Source organism: Symsagittifera roscoffensis, chromosome 2, assembly GCF_963678635.1.
Source record: "Symsagittifera roscoffensis chromosome 2, txSymRosc1.1, whole genome shotgun sequence".
Lineage (NCBI taxonomy): Eukaryota > Metazoa > Xenacoelomorpha > Acoela > Convolutidae > Symsagittifera > Symsagittifera roscoffensis.
In genome coordinates, this window is record NC_087063.1 from 77,380,784 (window position 1) to 77,402,563 (window position 21,780).

The 21,780-nt window shown below is 34.6% G+C and overlaps 1 protein-coding gene across 1 annotated transcript in view; it reads right to left on the reverse strand.

Moving 5' to 3' along the window:
* The window catches only part of LOC134840564 (uncharacterized), a 257,049-nt gene that overhangs the window by 19,061 nt on the left and 216,208 nt on the right, over window positions 1-21,780 (reverse strand). The window contains exon 2 of the mRNA XM_063856470.1: window positions 9,914-10,135. Within this exon, the coding sequence (XP_063712540.1) occupies window positions 9,914-10,131 (218 nt within the window). The 5' untranslated portion in view covers window positions 10,132-10,135. The remainder of the gene's footprint in view (window positions 1-9,913; window positions 10,136-21,780) is intronic.

Below are 21,780 nucleotides of genomic sequence, written 5' to 3' on the forward strand. Positions count from 1 at the left end.
TTGTATCGACATTTTTGAAGTTTTCATAGTAATTCTAATAATTTTCATAAACATAATTTTGATTTTCTACACCCTATACGCCCTTTATTCCCAATGTTCCCTACTCATTGACCACATATACAGGTACGATAATTTCAAATTCATTTAAATGATACGAACAATTTTTAGTAGAACAGACATTTTTCTCCTATTTATAATCTTCCTCACATTTGTAACATCCCTAATTATGACAATATGTAAATGTATAAAAAAGGCAATAGTAACATTTGCATTAGCCACGATTCTTTTGATTCTATTCATTGAAGAATATTATAACAAACATAAATCTTCTCACTAAGTTATTCAATATTGCAAACACACTTTCAAAATTGCTAACCAAACACCCCCAAATCAGTCTTCACCGACAACTTCCCAAGAAAACCCAACAGTACCAACAACTACCCAGAACCCCCAAACATCCACACGAATTTCATTTCAAGATAACCCATACACTTTTGAACGACACGCTCCCTTATCTGAACCCTTAGAACCAGTTCAAAGACAAGCATCATTAAGCGAACCAACATATAATCTATACCCCACACTACAACAGGACTTAAATCGAATCCGACACATTAGTCAAAATCAGAATACAATCGAAGTAAATAGACAAATCATACATCCAAAAAGAAATAGAAATTTTCAAACTCCTAGAATTACTTTTAGCATACCACAATCTCCAACCCCATCACTTTCAGAAAACTCTAGTATAACACTACCAGATACACAAACGCTAACTCCCAACATTCCATCAGAACATCTAGGATCAACACCAACCTCAGCACAAATACGTGAAAACCCTTTTAATCCACCTAACCCAAACGAACGTCTACCCCATTGGACAACACAATCCTACCCCCAAGGAGAACCTAACCTAGTCAACGACCCAATAGATACTTCATCTGATACAACATTTTCATCTCTACCAGAAACACTATCACTTCCATCAACACCATCCTTAAGTCAAATTTCACCATCAATTTTCCCTTTCAATATCTCACACGACATTGAAACTAGATATAGTGAACAATCTACAAATATACCCCTCCGATTAGATTGGAATACATTTGTAGCACCACCTCCATTGTTAGGACAACATAACGAAAGCCACCGACTACACAGTTGGGCACTAAACCGATTACAATACAGACAAGATATCCACGAAGATATCCGAGAACATAATGTTCAAATACTAAGTCAAAATAGCCTTCAATTAAAGTTTGAAATCACAGTTGAACTTAATAACATCGTTCAACACCCTTATCCACTAAGCCCCTCAAACATTACAGCTCAAACACTACCACCACCATTTATTACAACGGAAGTAATATTTAAATACGATAGATAAACAAAAACCACAATCGGATATATAACATTATATAACCCATATTCAGGACTATCGTACACATGTATCTTTTAAAGATATTAATATTCCTACACATCATTTTCTTACATTTTCCGAACAAAATATAAGTCCATCTCCTCGGACAGGACCCCAAGATTTACTAGTAACACATTATGATTGTGAAGAAAATGAACAAAAAACATTACAAAAATATGCGATAAATCAAGTCACACAATGCGAAACAGAACCACAAGCTATAGAAACTACAAACATAATAGCAACATTATACTCAAAAGCACGAGCAACAACAGTAACCGGATATAAATTTACAGCAACTTATTTTCCGAAAAGAACGTACATTGCTCACAAGTTTCAAACGGAAATAAAAATAGACTCGACCACGAATCATTTTACCAAAGCAACATTGAAAGACTTTTACATCTCAATCCCGATGATTGTAAAGTAGAATTACACAGGTTAAATCTCACAAATAACAAACACTCAGAAAGACAAATAGTAAACTTCCATGTCTTTAGCGACTCTGTACACCAAGCAGAACTTGAACGCTATCAAGGACATATAAAATTAGACGAAAAATACCCATTCAATGGCGCACACGGACGTTTAACTTATGATCCCGACGATAAACATTGGATACCACACATTGGAATAAACGACCCCTCAAATTGTAAAGCAGATACAAAAAATAGAGGATACCAAAAAATAATTTTTTTTATTGGAAAATACAACTCGAAAAAATACAACTCACACGAGATTTAGAAGATAACACAATGATTTATCAAGGAATTAGATTACCTTGTAAAAATGATCAAGGATATTGTGATCCTACAACAGGAACCCAAGCAACAATTGTTTGGTTTCCCGAAGAAACATGCACAACATTTCAAGTAGCAAAGATACACGCTAGAATGATAAAATTTCATGAAAAATACTTCATTGAATCCATCCCATACGAACAAGTAAACATACATCGCAAACGAAGTAATGATTTCAAAAATCTAAATAATATAGAAAACAAACTTACACGTTTTCAAATCTACCAAGAAACAGAATTTGCATGTAAATACGCAAACCCACTCTACAAAACACAATACTCCGAAATACTTGTCGAGTACGAACAAGGTTTCGACATGACCACTGGAAAAATCAAAGTAAATCCACACGCAACAGCAAAATATAAATACGACGGAAAACCCTACACCCCAGTTAATTTCCAAAAATCTACTGGTCAGCCAGGTGGAAAATTAACACCAATTGACAAACACAGTACCCGATTACAAGAACTATCACTTATGACTACAACATATTTTGGAAACATACATTATGACATTCATTTAGACATGAAATTAGACTACACAATTAGTAGAATTTTCCAAGAAATGTCACTTTCAGAATTAGAAACACTACATCAACTATGCGAATTAGAAAGAACACAAATTTTACAATCACTCGCATTTGCAGTATTAAAAATACCCTACGCAGGATATTTATTATCAGGAAATAGATCAAATTTTCTTGATTACGAAGGAAACATTTTATGGTTTTATACTTGCACTAAAAAGTATCACCATTATACGTTTTTGAAGATAAACGTTGCTACAAAAGAATACCCATATTCTACAAAAACAAAGCACATTTTGTCGACACACTCTCAAGAAGAACATATTTTTGGGATACCGCAGTCCCATGTGGATCAGAAAATAGCCACAACGTAGTACAATTAAACCCTGATGAAGATAAATATTACCTATTAACACCATACCCTACATTAATGCAATCACTCAAAAAGTTTTCCCCGGAAAGCATAAGAGCCATTGCTCGAAATCCCAATATAGATTTACAATCCATTGGAATTTATTCTAAATCTGATATACAACACCATATTAGAACACAACAATTCCAAGAACTACTCACACAAATGGATATTATACAAAGACAATCAATTGATCAAAATTTAAGAAAACTTGCAGAAACGGCAGGATTTGCAGACATATACACTCAAGATTACAGCGGATATTTTAAGGACATTAAAGACTATATTCATTTAAACGGCGAAAAATACAGACCACAAGATATTTCACCAATAAATATTTTCAGTTTTGTAACCTTAAAAAACGAGATACTCGCTTTTCTAGGATGGCCCTATTACATCTTAGAACGATTGACTATCTTATACGCTATGTTTAATTTTATAGGATTTCTTTTCTCACTACTGAAAGGAATCTATAATACATGCGCTATACACACACAAGTCAACCGCCAAGCAAGTGTAGCACGCATATTATTTGCAGGATTTTTTGGAATATTTTCATCATCCATAAACAAAATACTTCTAGACGCACAAATCAAAGAATATAATACAAAACTAGCCACAAGACCAAATACATATGACGAAGAACACAACAACGTAGATACAACCCCTACAGCACCACAAGTACCAAAGCTACCACAAAATCATCCCTTATCCCTAGTTCCCAGAAATTTTCGAAATCTCGCAATCACAAATAACCCAAATTTTCGACCACATCCCATACACAGTCCTATTCAACATATAACAACAAATCATTCACAAAATGATAGTACATATGAACAAATTATAGAACAACCCCACACCACCACTTTTCAATCTCAAAATAATCATTTTTTTAGCACACGATGAGCCGACAACTTGGATCCCTCCACCGTTCAAATTCCCATCCAGCAAATCTCCAAAACCCAGTTCCCATTATACCACTTTTCGCTTTTCCCCCACCTGATTTTATAATTAACATACCATCTAGCACGAGTTCAGACACTAACTCAGACACCTCAGTTTTTCGTACAATTTCACAATTTAACAATTCAGACCTCGAAACCCCTGACGAATTTGCCAACTCCGAACCCTCTCCTTCCACTTATTCCCAAACCAACTACCAAAATTTTTCACAACCCCCTTTTAGACCTATAAATGCCAGCCAACCACTACCATCTCTCTCCACTCCCTCCTACCCATCCAAAGTCACCCCAACCTATACTCCATCCCTTTCAGACAGATCAACCAACAATTCCCCAGATCTCCCTCAAATTTCCTCAGAACTAGAAAATTATATCACCCTCCAACAACAAATTATCAATCCCAATACTCTTACTATACATCACCTTTCATCCATGACAACAAATTCCGGCCCTTCCACACCAACACCACTATCAGACTATACTCAATCCTCCACCTCCACTGAAACATCCACTAGCACTAACAGAGCTTACCGCACTTTCAAAAGAAAATTCCCAAATCACCCATTCACTACTAAACCAGGCACAGCAAAAGAATATATTGATCATCCGAAACATAAAAACACCAAACAATTCCTACAAACTAATCTACCATCATTTCCTCAGTACACTTTGAACACATCTACAACTAACGATGACACCACAAATTATGTAGACGAATACGTCTTAATACCAACACTTCATTGGACATCATACTATCACTATACTAACCCTCTTTACCTACCACTTTATAACACTAAAACAGATAATGAAAATTGCAAAGATATATTGTACAAACTAACAACAGCACAAACTATACGAGAATTCACTTATATAGGATTCAAAAAACTACTAAACGAATACACCGCACCACGCGCTAACAACTTCACTATTGAATATTACGATCACAACATCATACGTCTTAACCACGATCAGTTTTTAGATGATGACAACTTTGCTAACCCACAATTAAGCGAAAATTTTTTTATCTCAACACCATATATTTTCACACTTAATATTTTTAACAAACAACACGATCACATCATTTCAGAAGCCCTCATTAACACACAAGCCTATCAAAGCTTCCAAGAAAACCTTGATTTATTCACACTAACCTTTCACTTTCTTACACCACAGGAACGAGATCTACACTGCTCCCACGATATTATGTTTCGCACTAAACAAACGCACACTTACACATATTACCGTTTTATTCAAAATCACTTCCATCTACAAACACCCTCACGACAACCCCACCATCGTTTTCAATTCATCAACTCGAAATACACATCACCGTTTTTCCTTAACTTCACTTATTGTATAAAAGATACTAACCTTCACGGCATCCTCCGTAATTATGACCCCATTCATCAAATGTATATATTCTGTCCCATCATTAACGCCTTCCAAGACAAAGAATCCCGGCCCTTCCTCGTCCCGCATGAATTCCTACAACCCATTGAAATCCCTATTCTTGAATTTATACATAACACAAAATATAACCATAAACTTTATAATTTAATTCAAAACACACCTCATGAGTTTGCAGTAGGCACAGAAGAACTAAATATCATCAAAGCACTTCAATTGCTTTGGCCACTGCTTCAAACTAAAAATATCATTCGTATTTTAGCTAAATTACTCACATCATCAGAACTAATACAAGACCTTTTTCCCCATGGATTCTTCCCCGAAGACTAGATAAGTATATTTTAATTATATTCACTAATAAATAAGTAAGTTACTAACCATTCTTTATAATGTTTCATTTTCTTTTTCTAGCCCTCTCATCACCATCATCTACAAAATGAAAAAATACAAAAAAAAATAGAAACTTTTAGAAACTACAATTCATCAAATTTATTTGCTAAAACAATTTTGCTAAAACAATTTCAATAATCTAAACCCTTTGCACTATATGATGTTTTAAAATTCATACAAATGTCATAAATTATTCTATAAAATTTTCCCCACCAAGCAATAAACTTACATACGATGAAAATTTATAACTTCAAATTCCCCCAAATGTAGTAAAATTCAAGCAGTACATTAATAAAATGCTAAAGCAGTACTAACCTTTTCATTCATTCGCACAAGAATTCTATCCATACTCGCACAGCTCGCCCACGAAGAATTGTTTAAAATAATGATTTTATGTTCCAAGCTAAAAAATAACAACAACTCAAACTAATGATAACAAGTTTCCAACTTTCCTTTAACCCGGTTGGAATGGAATTATACACTATACTAAACTAACCAACGCGAATGACTGAACACCACAAATCATAAAATAACAGCATGAATAAGAAAAGAACACCAACGGTACCCAAACCGGATTAACCCAGCTTAACACTGGATAATTTATTCTTTTGAAGACTATTACAAAGTCAACGAAAGAAATAATAAAACACAAAAAAGTCGAAAGACAAACTCAAACCAAAAACAATTTGATTTTTGAAAAAAGGACACAACCATAAACAACATAAGGAAACCCAGAAAAACTCACCACATAATGTTAACACAAAACAGGACCCCTCAAAGAAACTGCACGAAATCATACTCCCACTCCTGGCCTAACCCACCAGAGAGGACGTCCTGAGCATGCTCTATAGCCGGCCTAATCCACCGCGCTACATCACGCTTTGTGACCACACTTTTATTTTTAATAAGAGGTACTCAAGGGTGAGTAACTCTTCAAAATAACTGAACTAAAATAAAAAGCTTTTGTGAAAACAATTAACCAAGATCATAACTAAAAAACAATTAACACAAAATTATAAAATGTAAAATCATAATATGCAGTATATAGATCACACACAACAACAAAGACGAACATCCAAAGACTAGACGATCCCATCACAATTGAATGAAAGAATGGCTACCAATCACAACAGACATGCCGCACACAATCACAACTCAAAGGATTTAGAGTACGACTTGACTTCGCAGCAAAGGACTTCATTGAACCAGACCAATGACCACCTCGATGCTCAAGCATACGTACAGATCCGAAAAGAAAGGCATCCCTTCCAAACACGAACTTCACGCAATCTCCAGACTAGGATTGATCACAATCAACCCTCTACAAATGCAAGCAAAAATGACATAGCAAAGCATTTTGAATTCTGGAATCTAAAACGATTTCATTCATTGGGGATCACCTTCATTGTTGAACAACGAAGACAAACCTCAGCGTCCTGGACCTTCCTTAAGACATTGGTTCTAGTCAAGGACCTCTCTTCTTCAGAAAACGAGGAAAAAAGAAAATGATGTTCGCCACATACCAACGTTCATCATCCATCTTTCACTTACAGAAGAAAAAAGATAAAACTCAAAAACTCTGTAAACCCCGGATGGGTGGAACCTAATCCAAACTACATATTTTATTATTCATAATTTAGATATTAAATCACTGTAAAGTATTTAATACTAACCAATCACAATCCATCTAACTAACTACCCACTTATTTGTAAGTGCTGAAATTACTTGTAATTTCAGCACCAGAGAGAATTGAATATAACTTAGAAAATATTTGACTCTCCAGAGTACTTCAGCAGCCGCAACAATACCAGTATACTCTAGATCTATTGAGCCTAGCAGAGACTAGTTAAACACCCTGAGACTAGTAGTAATAAGAGTAAGATTAGGATCGGTATTAGACTAAGAAGTTGCACGAATCTATCCGGCCGAAAATAAGATAGCGTGAAGAGCAGACGGTGTACCCTATCCGAAATTACTCTATGAGATAGGCCTCCATACCTAACTCAGAAGATACTTTCTAGTTATACTGGAAAAATCATTAGAGTAATTTTTAAAAAATTTTTTAAAATTGCTGATTGTTAGGGGAAAAACGATCACCATTTTGACCTCGAGTTAAAAACATGAATAAATAGGATCATGAAAAAATACTCTTAACAGATTTTTTTTATTAGATGATTTTTTGTAGGATGGTCAACACGGGTGGTTTTTTCAAACTAAGTCTGAAGAACTTAAACATATTTTGGAAGCTTCCGTGGATGAAAAAGAAATGAAGAAAGCTTTTTTATAGAGCCATTTTGAATTGGTTAGCATTCAAACTTATTCGTCCTTGATTTCAATAGATTTTGTTACTCAGAGTGCTACAAATTTAGTTTTAGGACCATAAGGACGGGTAGCAATTTTTTTACGGGTAGCAATTTGTGAGAAAAAATTTGATGTGAAAAACAAACAAAATGCGATCATCAAAAGCGTTCTGGAATCAGATATAAACTATTTATTATTTGGTTATAAATTGGATATTTTATCTCTATAAAATATTTAATATTAACCAATCACGATCCATCTAACTAACAACCCTCTTATTTGTAAGTGCTGAAATTAGTTGTAATTTCAGCACCAGAGAGATTTGAATTTAACTTAGAAATTAGTTACCTCTCCAAGAGAACTTTAGCAATCGCAATAAGCCGGTATACTCTAGATCTATTGAGCCTAGCAGAGACTAGTTAAACACCCTGAGACTAGTAGATATAAGAGTAAGATTAGGATCGGTATTAGACTAAGAAGTTGCACGAATCTATCCGGCCAAAAATAAGATAGCGTGACGAGCAGACGGTGTACCCTATCCGAAATTACTCTATGAGTTAAACCTAGAACCTAACTCATCTGGTGCGACCATAAGTCTCAATCAAGAATACCTCGATGTTCAAGTATACGTACAGATCCGAGTTACAAGGCATCCCCTCCAAACACGATCTTCACGCCATTACCAAACCAGATCGAAACACAGTTCTCCACAACCAATCAAGAACAGATGATCATAGCAAACCAACTTGAAATCAGATTGATTTCAATGACAGTCATAGTCTTTGTCAAACAATAACTAACAACTTCCTATCGATGACTCCAACTTCTTGGAGCTTTCTTCTCCAAGAACAAAACAGGAAATGATGCTCGCCAAATAACAACGACCAACATCCATCCTTCATTACAGATAGAAGATCTAAGATTCAAAACTCTGTAAGCCCCGGATGGGTGGAACCAGATATAAACTATATTTATTATTTGGTTATAAATTGGATTTAATAAAATATTTAATGTTAACCAATCACGATCCATCTAACTAACAACCCACTTATTTGTGTACCCTATCCACGAGCAGACGGTGTACCCTATCCGAAATTACTCTATGAGTTAAACCTAGAACCTAACTCAGTTCTGTAAGCAATTCTGGACCACAAGAGGATATGATGTTTTTTGGTAATTTACTCTCCCGGAACTTCCATTCCAATTTTTTGGGAACGAAGCCATCCGAACTAAACAAATCTCATTCGTTGTTGTATTCGCAAATATCTTCGGGGTCTTTTCGAGGCACTAGAAAATAGTTCAGATGTACAAACCAGAGTTGGAACCGCGCCTGAATTTGAGGCCTGGGAGGAAAACAAAAATTACAAGCCAGGGTTTTAAAAAATCAAAACTCATTAGGTCCATTGACTACAGCCAATCCTCGCAGTTCGGTTTGGCTCACCTTTTCTTTGCCTCTGGGCGTTTGTAGCTTGAATTTTGAAAAGTTTGAACTCTTTTGAAAGTCAGGCTCTGGCTTCGGGTTTCCATTGGCCAAAGGAGCAAAATCAACACCCTCAAAAATCAATTGATTTTTCAAATAAAACGCGACCAAGAAACCCTTCCACTGATCGTTCCCCGTCAATTTTGGTTTCTTTAGCAGAATCAAAACTCTTTTAAATACAATATGAGAAAGGTCGAGAACTTAAAAAACTTACAGTGCTTCATCGTCTAGCCGCGCACATGCTAGATAACTCTTATTTCCCAAACAGTAATTCCAATATCCTGCTGTTAACATGTCATCTTCGAACTCTTCCAAGTTGGTTGTGTCAATGTGCCATAAAGATGAACCGGCTTTTGAACCAAGTGTAATTGACAATAATGTGAAGGCGGCAAAGTTTAAAAGGGAAACTAAGACAATGCCAACTAAAAGCATTTCATCTGAAAAAAAAAAGATAATCAAAACTCAATATTTTCATCAAATCGCCCTACTAGATGTTTTTTACAATCTTTTTTGACCGACCATTTTTTATCAACCTCTAGAATATTTAAACTTAATTGTCTTCTGTTTTGATCAGCAAAAAAACTGTTAGTTTTGAAATACTCTAAATTGCGCGATGACAAAAAAAAATTAACATCGCAGTTTTTGGATCATGTCTCAAAAGGTTCCGAAGTTTATCTGTGCTGCACAGAAGTCGTTCTCGGCTCTGATTAGTTCAAAAAACAAAAAACTTTTAGGTAAATATGCGGTCGGGGGTAAAAAATAAAAAGCTCGTAGAGAACACGCAAGACAAAAAGTTGCTCGTTACTGTGAAGGCCTGCAAAATGATGTAAATGGTACAAATCAAAGGCACGGCAGACAAGTTTCGGAAGCATCTCACATAATCTGGTTAGAATTTCTGATTCAATATCGAGAGTAGTTCCAAAGTGTTGTAAAGCTCTAAATTCTTATGGCAACAGATTTTCTGTACATTCTCATCTGACAAAATATCATTAAACATATTACTCAAAAAGCTGTTATACACTCAGAAACGATTTTCTTCACAAAAGAAGCCAAACTGATTGTTTGCGAGAAAAGCTTCGTAACGAAAGTAACAACAAGAAAACGGCGTACTAAAATTAGACAACTGACAGTATTACAATTTTTGCACACAATGTACAAAGCTGATTTAAATATCCGGAAAAAAATGAAAAAAAAAAGATTCTCCAATTTGATTCTCCAAGCTCTCCTAAAGTATTAAAATTTGATAAAACAGGCGGAGAAAGCATTAAATAAGTTCATCTTTTATCCTGTGTATATAAGTTAGACTTCCATAAAACGCCCAGCAATCTTTAAGAAGCGTATAACTTTTTCAATTTTAATTATATACTTTTTTTTTCTCAATTTTATCAATTTTAATTTGAACTACCTTAAAACCTTTTGCGCTATTCTTTTGAGAGCACATTTTTCACACAGAAGCGAAGCGGAGCTTTGCAGCACTTGCGATACAACATAAAACCATTAAAAAAATTGAAAAATAATTGCAAGCTGAAAAAACTAGGTGAACCAAACTTTTCGTATGTCTCGATAAAAAAATCAACAAGTGGCCCAGCTGAACCTGGAGGTACTTGCTCGACATTAATTGAACTTGCTATACTCATGCAGCACGAAAAATATGATTTCAAAAATTGCATATTGGCTCAAAACCTTTGTTATTTTTTTTAAAATTATCTTTTTATCTCAGATTTGATTGCGTTAATGTAAGGAAAATTCAGAAATATTACTAAAACCGGCTAAAAGTTCTAAAAAACAGTCAAAGTACTTTCCAAAATCCTTGAATGGCTTCTGCAAAAAGCATATTGCGGTGGTTTCTGTAGAAAAGATTCCCAAATTTCTGCTTGTCTTTTAAACAGAACCTGAGAATTGGCGTTTCCGCAGAAAATCAAAAATTTCGAAATACCTGTTAAAATTTCAAACTTGTTAATTGTTTGAAGGCCATAACTTTTTTCTGATGCAAACTGGGCATAGCCAATTATGAGACCAAGCTTATAACAACCTGTTGTTCCGATTAAATCTATGATATCAGTTTTGGCAGGATAGCGAGAAAAGACCAAAAAACGGCTAACAAAACGGAGAAAAGTCCAAAAAACGGTCAACAGGGAAAAACAACTTGCCCATTCCGATATTCATAGCATTTTTTGTGAAAAATTAGGGCGTAGCTGCTTTTGCAGAAGGAATTTAAGCTAACTATGCAAAACAAATTTTTACGTTGACCATGACTTTTGGTGTCTAGTAAGTATTCTCATCGCCTGTTAACTCCATTGATCCCACAATACCAGATTTGGACGCTAGTTTTTGAAAAAATAGAAGAAAATTATAAAAAGATCAGAAATCAAAAATCTGATTATTCCGAGAGCCACAACTTTATGCGTAGAAGAAATGGGCGTAGTCGCTCAAACAGGGGAGCTTTTCAAAACCGTTCCTATCATTTAAACTAAAAACGCAGGTTTTGAAGGGGTAGCTATTGTGAAAATAAAAAAATCGGGTGAAAAATCCCCCACGCTTTTCAAAGGAGGTAGACGGAGGAGCCAATTAGAAAAGGACTTTAGGGACGTATGCAAGCACAGTTTGATATCCTTATTTGAAACTCAAGGGAAAACATTACAAAACAAAAAAAAATCAACAAGCCGATTGGAAAACATACAACTCCTTGCAAAGTTCGGAAGGAAGTGTTTCAATTGAGTGATTGAAAAATAGGCCAAACTAAATAGATCCGGGGAATTTTTGATAGCGAAAAAAAAATACGAATCCAAGTTAACTAAATTTACATATTGTACGAGTCTGACAAACACTAACAGCTAAAATTAAGAAAAATGCGCGCAGCAGAAGAAAAATGATCTCAAGATATGACAGCTAAGCCGATAGTAAATCAGCAGACCAATAGTTGGCCGAAAGTTTTATTTGAAACTGATTATTTCCCATAAAAAAAAACAGGTCCGAGTCAGATTCAAGCCCAGCACCTATGCCGTCTAAAGCGTATTCGTTACATCCAGGCTAAGTTGGCTGGGAACGCAGTGGCGTTTGAATTCAATATGAGCCAAAAAACAAGCGCATCAAATGATTCTGTTAAACATGTTGTTACCCCCAAAAAAATCTATTTTCCATTTCTTACAAGAAATTGCACAGTATTCAATCTGTTCAAATTTTGAGCAAGTTTTGTCAGCGTCTTTTTTACTTTAAGTCAGCTCAATTTAAGAAAAACGCATTTTAAATTCAATTTTTGTTTCATTGGTCTGGGTATTTGAAATCAACACTTTATTTTATTTTATAAAGCAATAGCAGAGACAGAGCTGTAACATTAGATTTAACCAGCGCAAGCAGAGTTATGCTGAATTCGAAAATACTTTTTTTCATGAAAAATCAACTTTAAGCAACTTTTAAGTGTTTTTAAAATCGCTTTCAATGAAATTACATGGAGATTCAAAAAAAGTTTTTGTAGATATTTGTAATTCAATCGATGACCTTAAGAGAAACCACAGCATCATTTTTTGATCAAGGAGCAAGGGGCTTTTCTCTGGGTTATTTCATTTGCCCGATTTCTACTACTTTGTGATTGTTCGTATAATTTCATTTTTGATATTTAATTAGAACATTCAATAAAAACTTGGCTTGCAAAAAACGCTTCTAGAAAACAAGCTTTAACTTGGCAATGGCAACTTTTTCGGATCCTGTTCTTCAAAAACACGAGAAAATAATTTTGGAAAAAGGATAAAATAATGTCAAAAACTGTGGACGTTTAAAAACTGTCTATGCTTCGACAGGTTTGATAGCTTTTGATATATCCTTTACAAATTCCAAAAAGATTGCTCATATGAGGGCGAAGCCTTTAATGTTCCGACTGCCTTTTAAGGTTTATGGTGCAGTAATGACATTAAAAAGTTAAAAATAATAAAATAAAGTGAAAACTTTTTTCCAAATATTGAAATTTTTCATAAAAACCATCCGCCCACACGCCATACAAAGTGATAGATTTTGCTCCTATTAACAAATCAGTTATGGCATATAAACTTCCTTGAAACAATTTGGAACGATTTCTAAGACGGATTAAATATCCGCTTACGCGTTAATAGCGCGAAATACATCGCGCGTTGATTGTCCCAAATTGGCCAAAATGGTAATCTTTAAACCCCCATAACTTTATGAAAAATGATCACAGGTGAAATATCCTTCACAAATGGCCAGTTAAAAAATCGAATTTTGTCTTAAGAAAAAAACGACCCCCAGCACAAATAATCCGTTACTTTCGTATCAAAAGTCGGAACAAAAACTAACTAAATTTTTTCGAAAATTAAAATCACCCTAATAATTGATTGAGAATTTGGGCGAAGAAGACTGCTAAAGTCAGGACAAATCTGAATGTTCCACATCTGCTCTTTAAGGTCCACAGAAAAAATTAACTTCAAAAAATATAGAAAAACTGATTGAATTTACTTAGAAAAAAAATTCTTCAGCTTACATTTTTGAAAAAATTTTAACCACGCAATATAAAAAGAACAGAGTTATGTAACAAGCGTCTAGTAACCTATTAGCCCAAAATAGCGTGCCGTAACTCAAAATAGATCAGAACGATTTCTCAGCCGATTGTCCCAAGTAGCCAGTTAATTGTCATAAATTATCCTATTTTGAAATAGCCAAATTAGCAAAGGCAATTTGGAAACCACCATATTTTTACGAAAAAAGATCACAGGTGGAAAATTTTTCAAGTTTGAGCTCACGTCGTCAAAAACTTTTCAGATGATATAACAAACTTTTTTTCTCTTTTCGAAATTTGTCTGAATGAAAAAGTCACACACAAATATTCTATCCTTTATTCGAAGTCGTAACACCCAAGTTGTTTGCATCAGAGTGAGGCCCTAGATATCCCTTCTATGCTTTAAAGTCAATGAATTTTTCTTGAAACGACATTTTTTTCTTCATCCTTACATCCTAAAAACAGCGTGATAAGTTTTGTAACTGATAGCATTTCAAAGTAAGCCAGCTAAATTCAAGTTGGAATGAATTTTGAGCCGGTTTTATTCATCGCTCACGCCCCGTTATATGAACGCTTTCCAGCCGCCAAAATTGGATGAAACATAATCACAGTTGGAAAAATATCACTGTAAAAGACATATTAATTGAAACACAAAAAAATTTACTCATAGTAATTGTCATATATTAATTGTCAATTCTTTTCGATTAAAGGTTGAAGGAGCTTGATAGAAATTATTAAAATGCTGGTATATATAAATTTCAAAGTAACTATTGAATAGTTTTCATTTTATTGTATAAATTTAATTGCTGCCACCTCACTAGTTTTTGCGGTTTTTCGAGGATAGTGAAGTGCTCTTTAAGACCAATTGCAATTTTCCTAAAATCCCAATTTGACAAATAAAATTCGTGTATGTTAAATAATTACTCAATTGCAAGTGTAAAACTCGCAAAAAGAACAGTAAGAAAACAGATTTGAAAAATCTTGATATCCTACAACCCAAAAATAACATCAACCACCTAATAGGCTAGTGCTCCTTCTGTTTCGCCACTCATGTTTGCTAGGGACTAAGGAGAGGTATTTTGCGACCTTTCTCAGAACCTGGGAGTACTGGCATTTGGTTTCGCTGCATAGTTGTCCAAAATGCAGAATACAAATTGCAATGTACGAATAAGCATGTAGTTTAAATTAAACAGAACTTTTCAAAGCTAAAAAACAAAGCCGCCGCTTGGAAAAAATTGGCGCTTCAGGCTTACTTCGATGCTCAGCTGCTTTCTTTTTCTCAGCCGTTCCGTAATTACAATTCCCGTTTCCAGTTCATTCTCTGATTACTCAGGCTGATAGTATCTGCCGACAGGGGTTGTAAACATATCGAAATTATATCCTTCTCCGCCTTTGAAATTCCGTACATGCTATCAGTTGGTGGCTGCAATCACTGGACGTCCCATTCCCATCAGTCAAAATTTCGGCCAATTTCTCGAAGAAACTGTATTTTGTAAAACTTGTTCCCGCAAGCTAATGTTTTTACTGTATATTTTTGTATATAGTGCCAATTAACAAATCCACTCAAGATACTTTTTTGTACAAATGACTTCCAAGTTATATTCACTGGATCTTATCCAAAAAAATTATTGACCGCGAAAATGCATTCCAGATAAAAAAAATTTTAGGGTTCTTTGTGTTTAAGTTTCTCCTGAGCTACTTTCGTAACACCATGACTGTTTAGCTTTTCCTCAACAAACAAAGCTTTAATTTAAAACGAAAATTTTTTAGAAAAATTTTTGATCGTTAAATTTGTTAAACCCAAGCTTTACATCATAGTTATAGCGGTTAAATATGTTTTTTGATCAAATTATCTTTTTTATTTTGTTGGTGATGGATCGTTTTCATACCACTAAAACCTCCGTAGGTTTTAGTGGTATGAAAACGATCCATCACCAACAAAATAAAAAAGATAATTTGATCAAAAAAACTAATTTGAACGCTATAACTATGATGTAAAGCTTGGGTTTCAGTCTAACAAACTCTTTTAAGAATTCCCCAGCAAATTCAATTTTGATCTTCGCCATCACGGTGTTGTTTTTGTTGTTATAGAAGGGATGCTAGGATGGAAAATCAAAGTTTTTTCGCAGGTCAACAAATTCGTCAAAATCCTTGTAATAATAGTTATTGCGGGTTTTATACACGAGTGAATAAGTGTCAGAATATATTATGTTAGACTTGAAAGGTTTCTTCAAAAAATCTCCGGAGTAAATGAAGATCAAATTTCATGATAAATGGTTGTGATATATAGCCGATCTGATTCCATGACTGTTCCTACATACAAAGTCTGAGTTTTCAATGTGTTATTTTTTATTTTCATTCGCTGATCTCAGAGTACCCAGAATTGTCAATTTTTTTGATTTAATCGAAAATTTGATGAGGAAACAGATTTGTTCGTTTTATAACTAAGTATGATGTTTTATGCTCATTGCCACGATCACCTGATATTACTCAATTATTTGATTACTTGACTATTCTAACAACATTTTGTAATTGAGTAGGGTACGATTGTCTTATGTGCTGCCAATAAATCGCGTTTAATTGTTAATTTAGTCGTAATTTTTAAAAAAATAAGCTGCAGGCTTAGACAGTACCTCAGACAGTCTGATTATTATGGAATCAATATCTATTAGTTGATGTCCGAAGATGTCCAATATAGCCAGTTCATAAGCCTTTCAAATAAATTTGGGTACATTAGATTGTCTTCCGAGATGATCATTTTGCTGAAAATTAAGAGTTGATTTAAATCAAAAAGTTTGAGAAGTGTTCAAATCAATATTTCATGGCTATAGGTTTTATTGGAAAAAATTGTGTTCAACATAGAAAAATTCTCAACTCTTGTGTTTAACATAGATATCATCTCAACCCTTGTGTTTAACATAGATAACATCTCAACTCTTGTGTCTTCTTGCAGTTGCTAGTTTAACAATTTTTTAAATCATTTTGTGTTTCTCCTAATTATTTTTTCAGCACTAGTAAAATAATTTCTCAAACAATCAAACCCATCAAATTTCACAAATTCCATTTCAATGCCGCGAGCGGTGAATTTTTTGCGAACTAAAAATTTGGTTATCTTTGTACGGCTATAAAACTCTTTCAAACTTACGACGATTTTTTCTCAGAACTGCTGTATTACAAGCCAAATGATGCAAAATTCACCTTGTCTGAAGCTCGATATTTTTTTTCGGAACTGCTGAATATCAAGCCAGAGGAAGTAAAAGTAACCTTGTCCAATAAACTACTGGCAATTTTGATAAATTAATTGAAACACAGTCGAACTCTCGTCATAATTTTTTCTAAATCCGACAAAAATTGAAAATGATTGCATAAACACAATACGATAATTGAAACAATCTCTTTAACAAATTCTTCTTTGCAATTTTGAGTCTGTACTTTATTCGCTATTCCTTCGAACCTTGAAATGAAAACTAAGCTGTTAAGTCTTTGCTGTTTTGAGGGGCGAGAACACACATGGTTATGGTCCGATTCTTAGCAGGACAACTAACTTCTTCTGAAGCTTCGGCTGTGAAGAACGTAATGCTCGGGGAAGTACATAGTGGGTCAACTACTCTTGATTTAAGTAATTTTTTGAATTAAAAAACTGGTAATTTGATTTATTGCAACTGGATCGGAATTATTTTTTGTTCGCCCCCCCCCCTCCCCCCAATTAGGGATTCAAACCATACCGCAAAAAGGTCCCCTCTGCACTAATTTGATATATCCATTTTTGGCTAATGAACCCTAAAATCTTTTTAATGGCGCCTTTGGCGCCAATACTTACTAATTTTGAGAGGAAAGCGCCAGCCAAAACAAAAAAGGTGACTCTCTGGTCAAAACTTTCCAAAAGTACCTTAAAACGCCTTTTTCCAAAATGTTTTTCAGGAAATTTGGTCAAAATAGGGTCGTTTTAGTGATTTGAGGGGGCTCGGAAAATCATTTTGGTCGACCTAAAACAAAAGATCGACAAAATATTCTAGATTATTTTGAAAACTTGCCCCTTCTCCCTCGAGAAAAAACCCCTGTATTTATCTCATTTGAAAAAAACAGTGGGTTGAAAAACGTTGTTGCTGATCCAACCACTTAACTTGGGAAGTAACTTTGTCTTATGTGTTTCAGTTTTTTTAAACTTTCTTTACAAGCAAAAGCAAGTATTACAAATATTTATCGGAACGGGTCGAGAAAAACCAGTTGAAGTTTTCAATTATAATCGAATGTTTCTTTCACCCTTTGTCTTGCCACCAACGATTTCAGAAGGTTCAAGCGGAAAAAAGAGCATGAAACTCAACATTTTCATTCACTATTCGTAAGACTGCTTCAATGGCTCTTCATGTACACACAAAGCGACAGCGGTTCTAAGCGTCGATTAGAGCAAAAACTGGTATAAAACCACCAGTTAGAATCAGCATCAAAATCAATTTTCCAACCATAGCTGCTTGCTTTGAAAAAGTTTAGGTTTCACTAATTAGCGACAGTTCCGAAAGATTCTAACAGATTCTCTAACTACAAACAACTCAGTCACCAGAAGTCGCAACGAAATGTTTCAAACTATATAACTTAATTTAAAAAACTTTAGCCAAGTTTTGAGGTTGTTGATTTAATTTTCAAATTCGCGACAAAGATTTCACTGAGCCTAAATTTTGAGGTTTTTGATTTAAATTGCAAATTCGCGACAAAGATTTCATTTAGCCAAATTGTTTTGATACACTTTCTAAATAGTTTCATATAAATGATGAGTGAGAAAGACTGGCAACAACCCACATTACTCAAATGTGTTAAATACTCCACTGGATCAGAGGGTGATGTGGTTTCATGCGCTTTCTGTCCTGCTGTGATAAATGGAGTCTGTCTTGGTCTGGATACCGTAAACTGACTTGGACTTGTGAAAACTGTGAAAGAAAACCGAAGCTAAGTGGCCTCTTTTCTTTACTGAAATCGTTGGAGAATAAACTTAATGCTACAACTTATTTTGGTCAACGATTGGATAAATTGAAAAATGAAACAAGATATTTGAATAATTGCAGCCCAAGAGCTTTATGACTAGTGTAATACCGGCCAGACGTAACTCTGGATAGGTTTCAAACGAACCTACCAAAATACAGCGAGACTCTGTTTTTGAAGAACATTTGACTCAACTCTGCACAGAGAAAGAACTGATAGCAGTGTGAGCAAACGAAAACTTAGTGCCACCGAGTCAAATTCTAGGAGAAAACTCATAGTACAGGTGCCAATAAAAATGGCGCCTTTCAAGGTGTTGCCCCAAAACGCCATATCTATTTGGACCGACTAACGAAGGAATATGGTGTTGAGGAAATAAAAAAGCACTGTGCCAATAATGGTGCAGATGTGATACATATGCGGGAAACGACAAAAAAAGACTAAACGCTGAGAAGTTTTCCTGTTATCTTTGCTGATGAGAAATCGGAAGTAAATGACTCTCCGGATTTTTGGCCGCAAAACAGCGTTGTTAACAGATTTTTCCTGAATGAAGAAACAATGATTTGGCTGAAAATGTTCAAAAAACTCTCTGACCGACAAACAAAGATATATATTGGATTTTTCAATGTGCGTTCCATTAGATGGAAAATAACGCCACTTTGACATATCACTCTTTCTAATTTTTTGCGCTTATTTGGAATTATATAAACCTGGATTATATCAAGTGAAGGCTATCTCCTTTGACAAATTTATCCAAATGGCTGTACATTTTTTAACTGTCCTCGTGAAAGTAGACTTGGCGGCGGACTAGCTTTAAGTGCGCACCAGTCTTTGCGTGTATCTTTAATTCGTCATATTCGCTCCGACTTTTTAGAAACAGCTTTATTCATTTTTCACAACTTAGGGTTAAATTGACTTTTAATGGCAGTATATCGGCCTCCTACAAATTTCAATTGTTTCATTGCCGAATTGAGCAACTTATTTACTCAATTTCTACCGAATTGCAATTTTTTATCTGTTTGGGTTTTAACGTGCACTACAATAACAGGGCTAATAAGTTTTTTCTACTCGAAGACTTATTAAAAGAATTTAGGTTAAACCGGTCTGTTCAAGAACCAACGCAAACCAAGGGCAACATACTTGATTTAATTTTATCATTTGAAAATAACAAGCCTCAAAAAGTTTAAGTTTCTGCTTTTGATAAATCTTATCATGACTTCGTAAAAATTACGGCATATAGTACTTTCCTTCAAACCAAGAAAAAATTACTTACACATCGCAGTTGGAAAAATGTTAATTTAACTGAGTTTCGTTTAATGCTTGAATCGTCTTTGGACTTAAATATTGGTCTTAGTGTTCCTGAGATAACTTCAAATTGTTTACTGTTTTTAGCCAAACTGTCGAATCAATAACGGATTACATTGCGCCCCTTAAAAAGCGCAGTAAACTTATTCGCAAATGTGAGTTTTTTAATACGGCGCTGATGGAAATGAAACGGAAACGTCGTAAATTGGAAAGAATGTATTGAAAACATAAAGTCAGTTTTCAGAATACAAAGAGTATGATCGGAAACTGCTTTGTGGAAAAAAGAGAACACTTTTAGAAAAAAATCGATGTTACTGAAACAGACTCCGAGAAATATAAAGCTCTTGACAAACTAATTGGAAACAAAACTGGAGCAGTACTACCTTTCCATAATTCAAACGTTACTCTGTCTAATGATTTTAATGCTTATTTTACTAGCAAAGTATTGGTGTTATGTATGAAACCCTAACTATGAAAAATTTTGATGAATCATTTACGACTTCAACTCAAACTTTAATGGGAAGTTTCAGTCCAATCAAACTTGAAGATTTACATCAGACTGTTTTATCAAAATCACATGCGATAGCTCCTCAATTTAATCAGAACTGTTATCTTCAAAGAATTGTGTAGTTTTTGGGGGCCACAATTTTTTTTATTATTTCTAATACGTGTATTGACACAGGAGTTTTTCCTGATGATTTAAAAGAAGCAGGTATAAATCCGGCACTTAAAAACAAAAATCTAGATCCTGAACTTCTTGCATCGTACCGACCACTGTCTAACCTTGTATTTCTTTCTAAGTTATTTGAAAAACTTACACACGCGCAACCAGAAGAACATTTAACTAATTTAGATCTCATGTATAATATAATCTCCGTATAAAATAGGTGCTTCAACAGAAACAGCATTATTAAAAGCGTCAACTGATATTCGTAAAATTTTGGACTCGAATCATTACCTGACATTGATCGACCTAGACTTATCAAGCGCCGTTGATACACTTCGGTATGATTATTTACTCAGAATCATGAAGAAATACATTTGACTTTCTGATAAAACACTGATTTGGTTTAGATCGTATCTCAGTAATCGGGGACCAGAAGGTTTACATTGAATAACTTTTTTCTGATGGACTTTTTGTCGAGCATGGTATTCCTCAAGCGCCATAAAATTCGTAAAATGTTCCTCAAGCGCCGTATTATTCGTAAAATTTTGGACTCGAATCATTACCTGACATTGATCGACCTAGACTTATCAAGCGCCGTTGATACACTTCGGTATGATTATTTACTCAG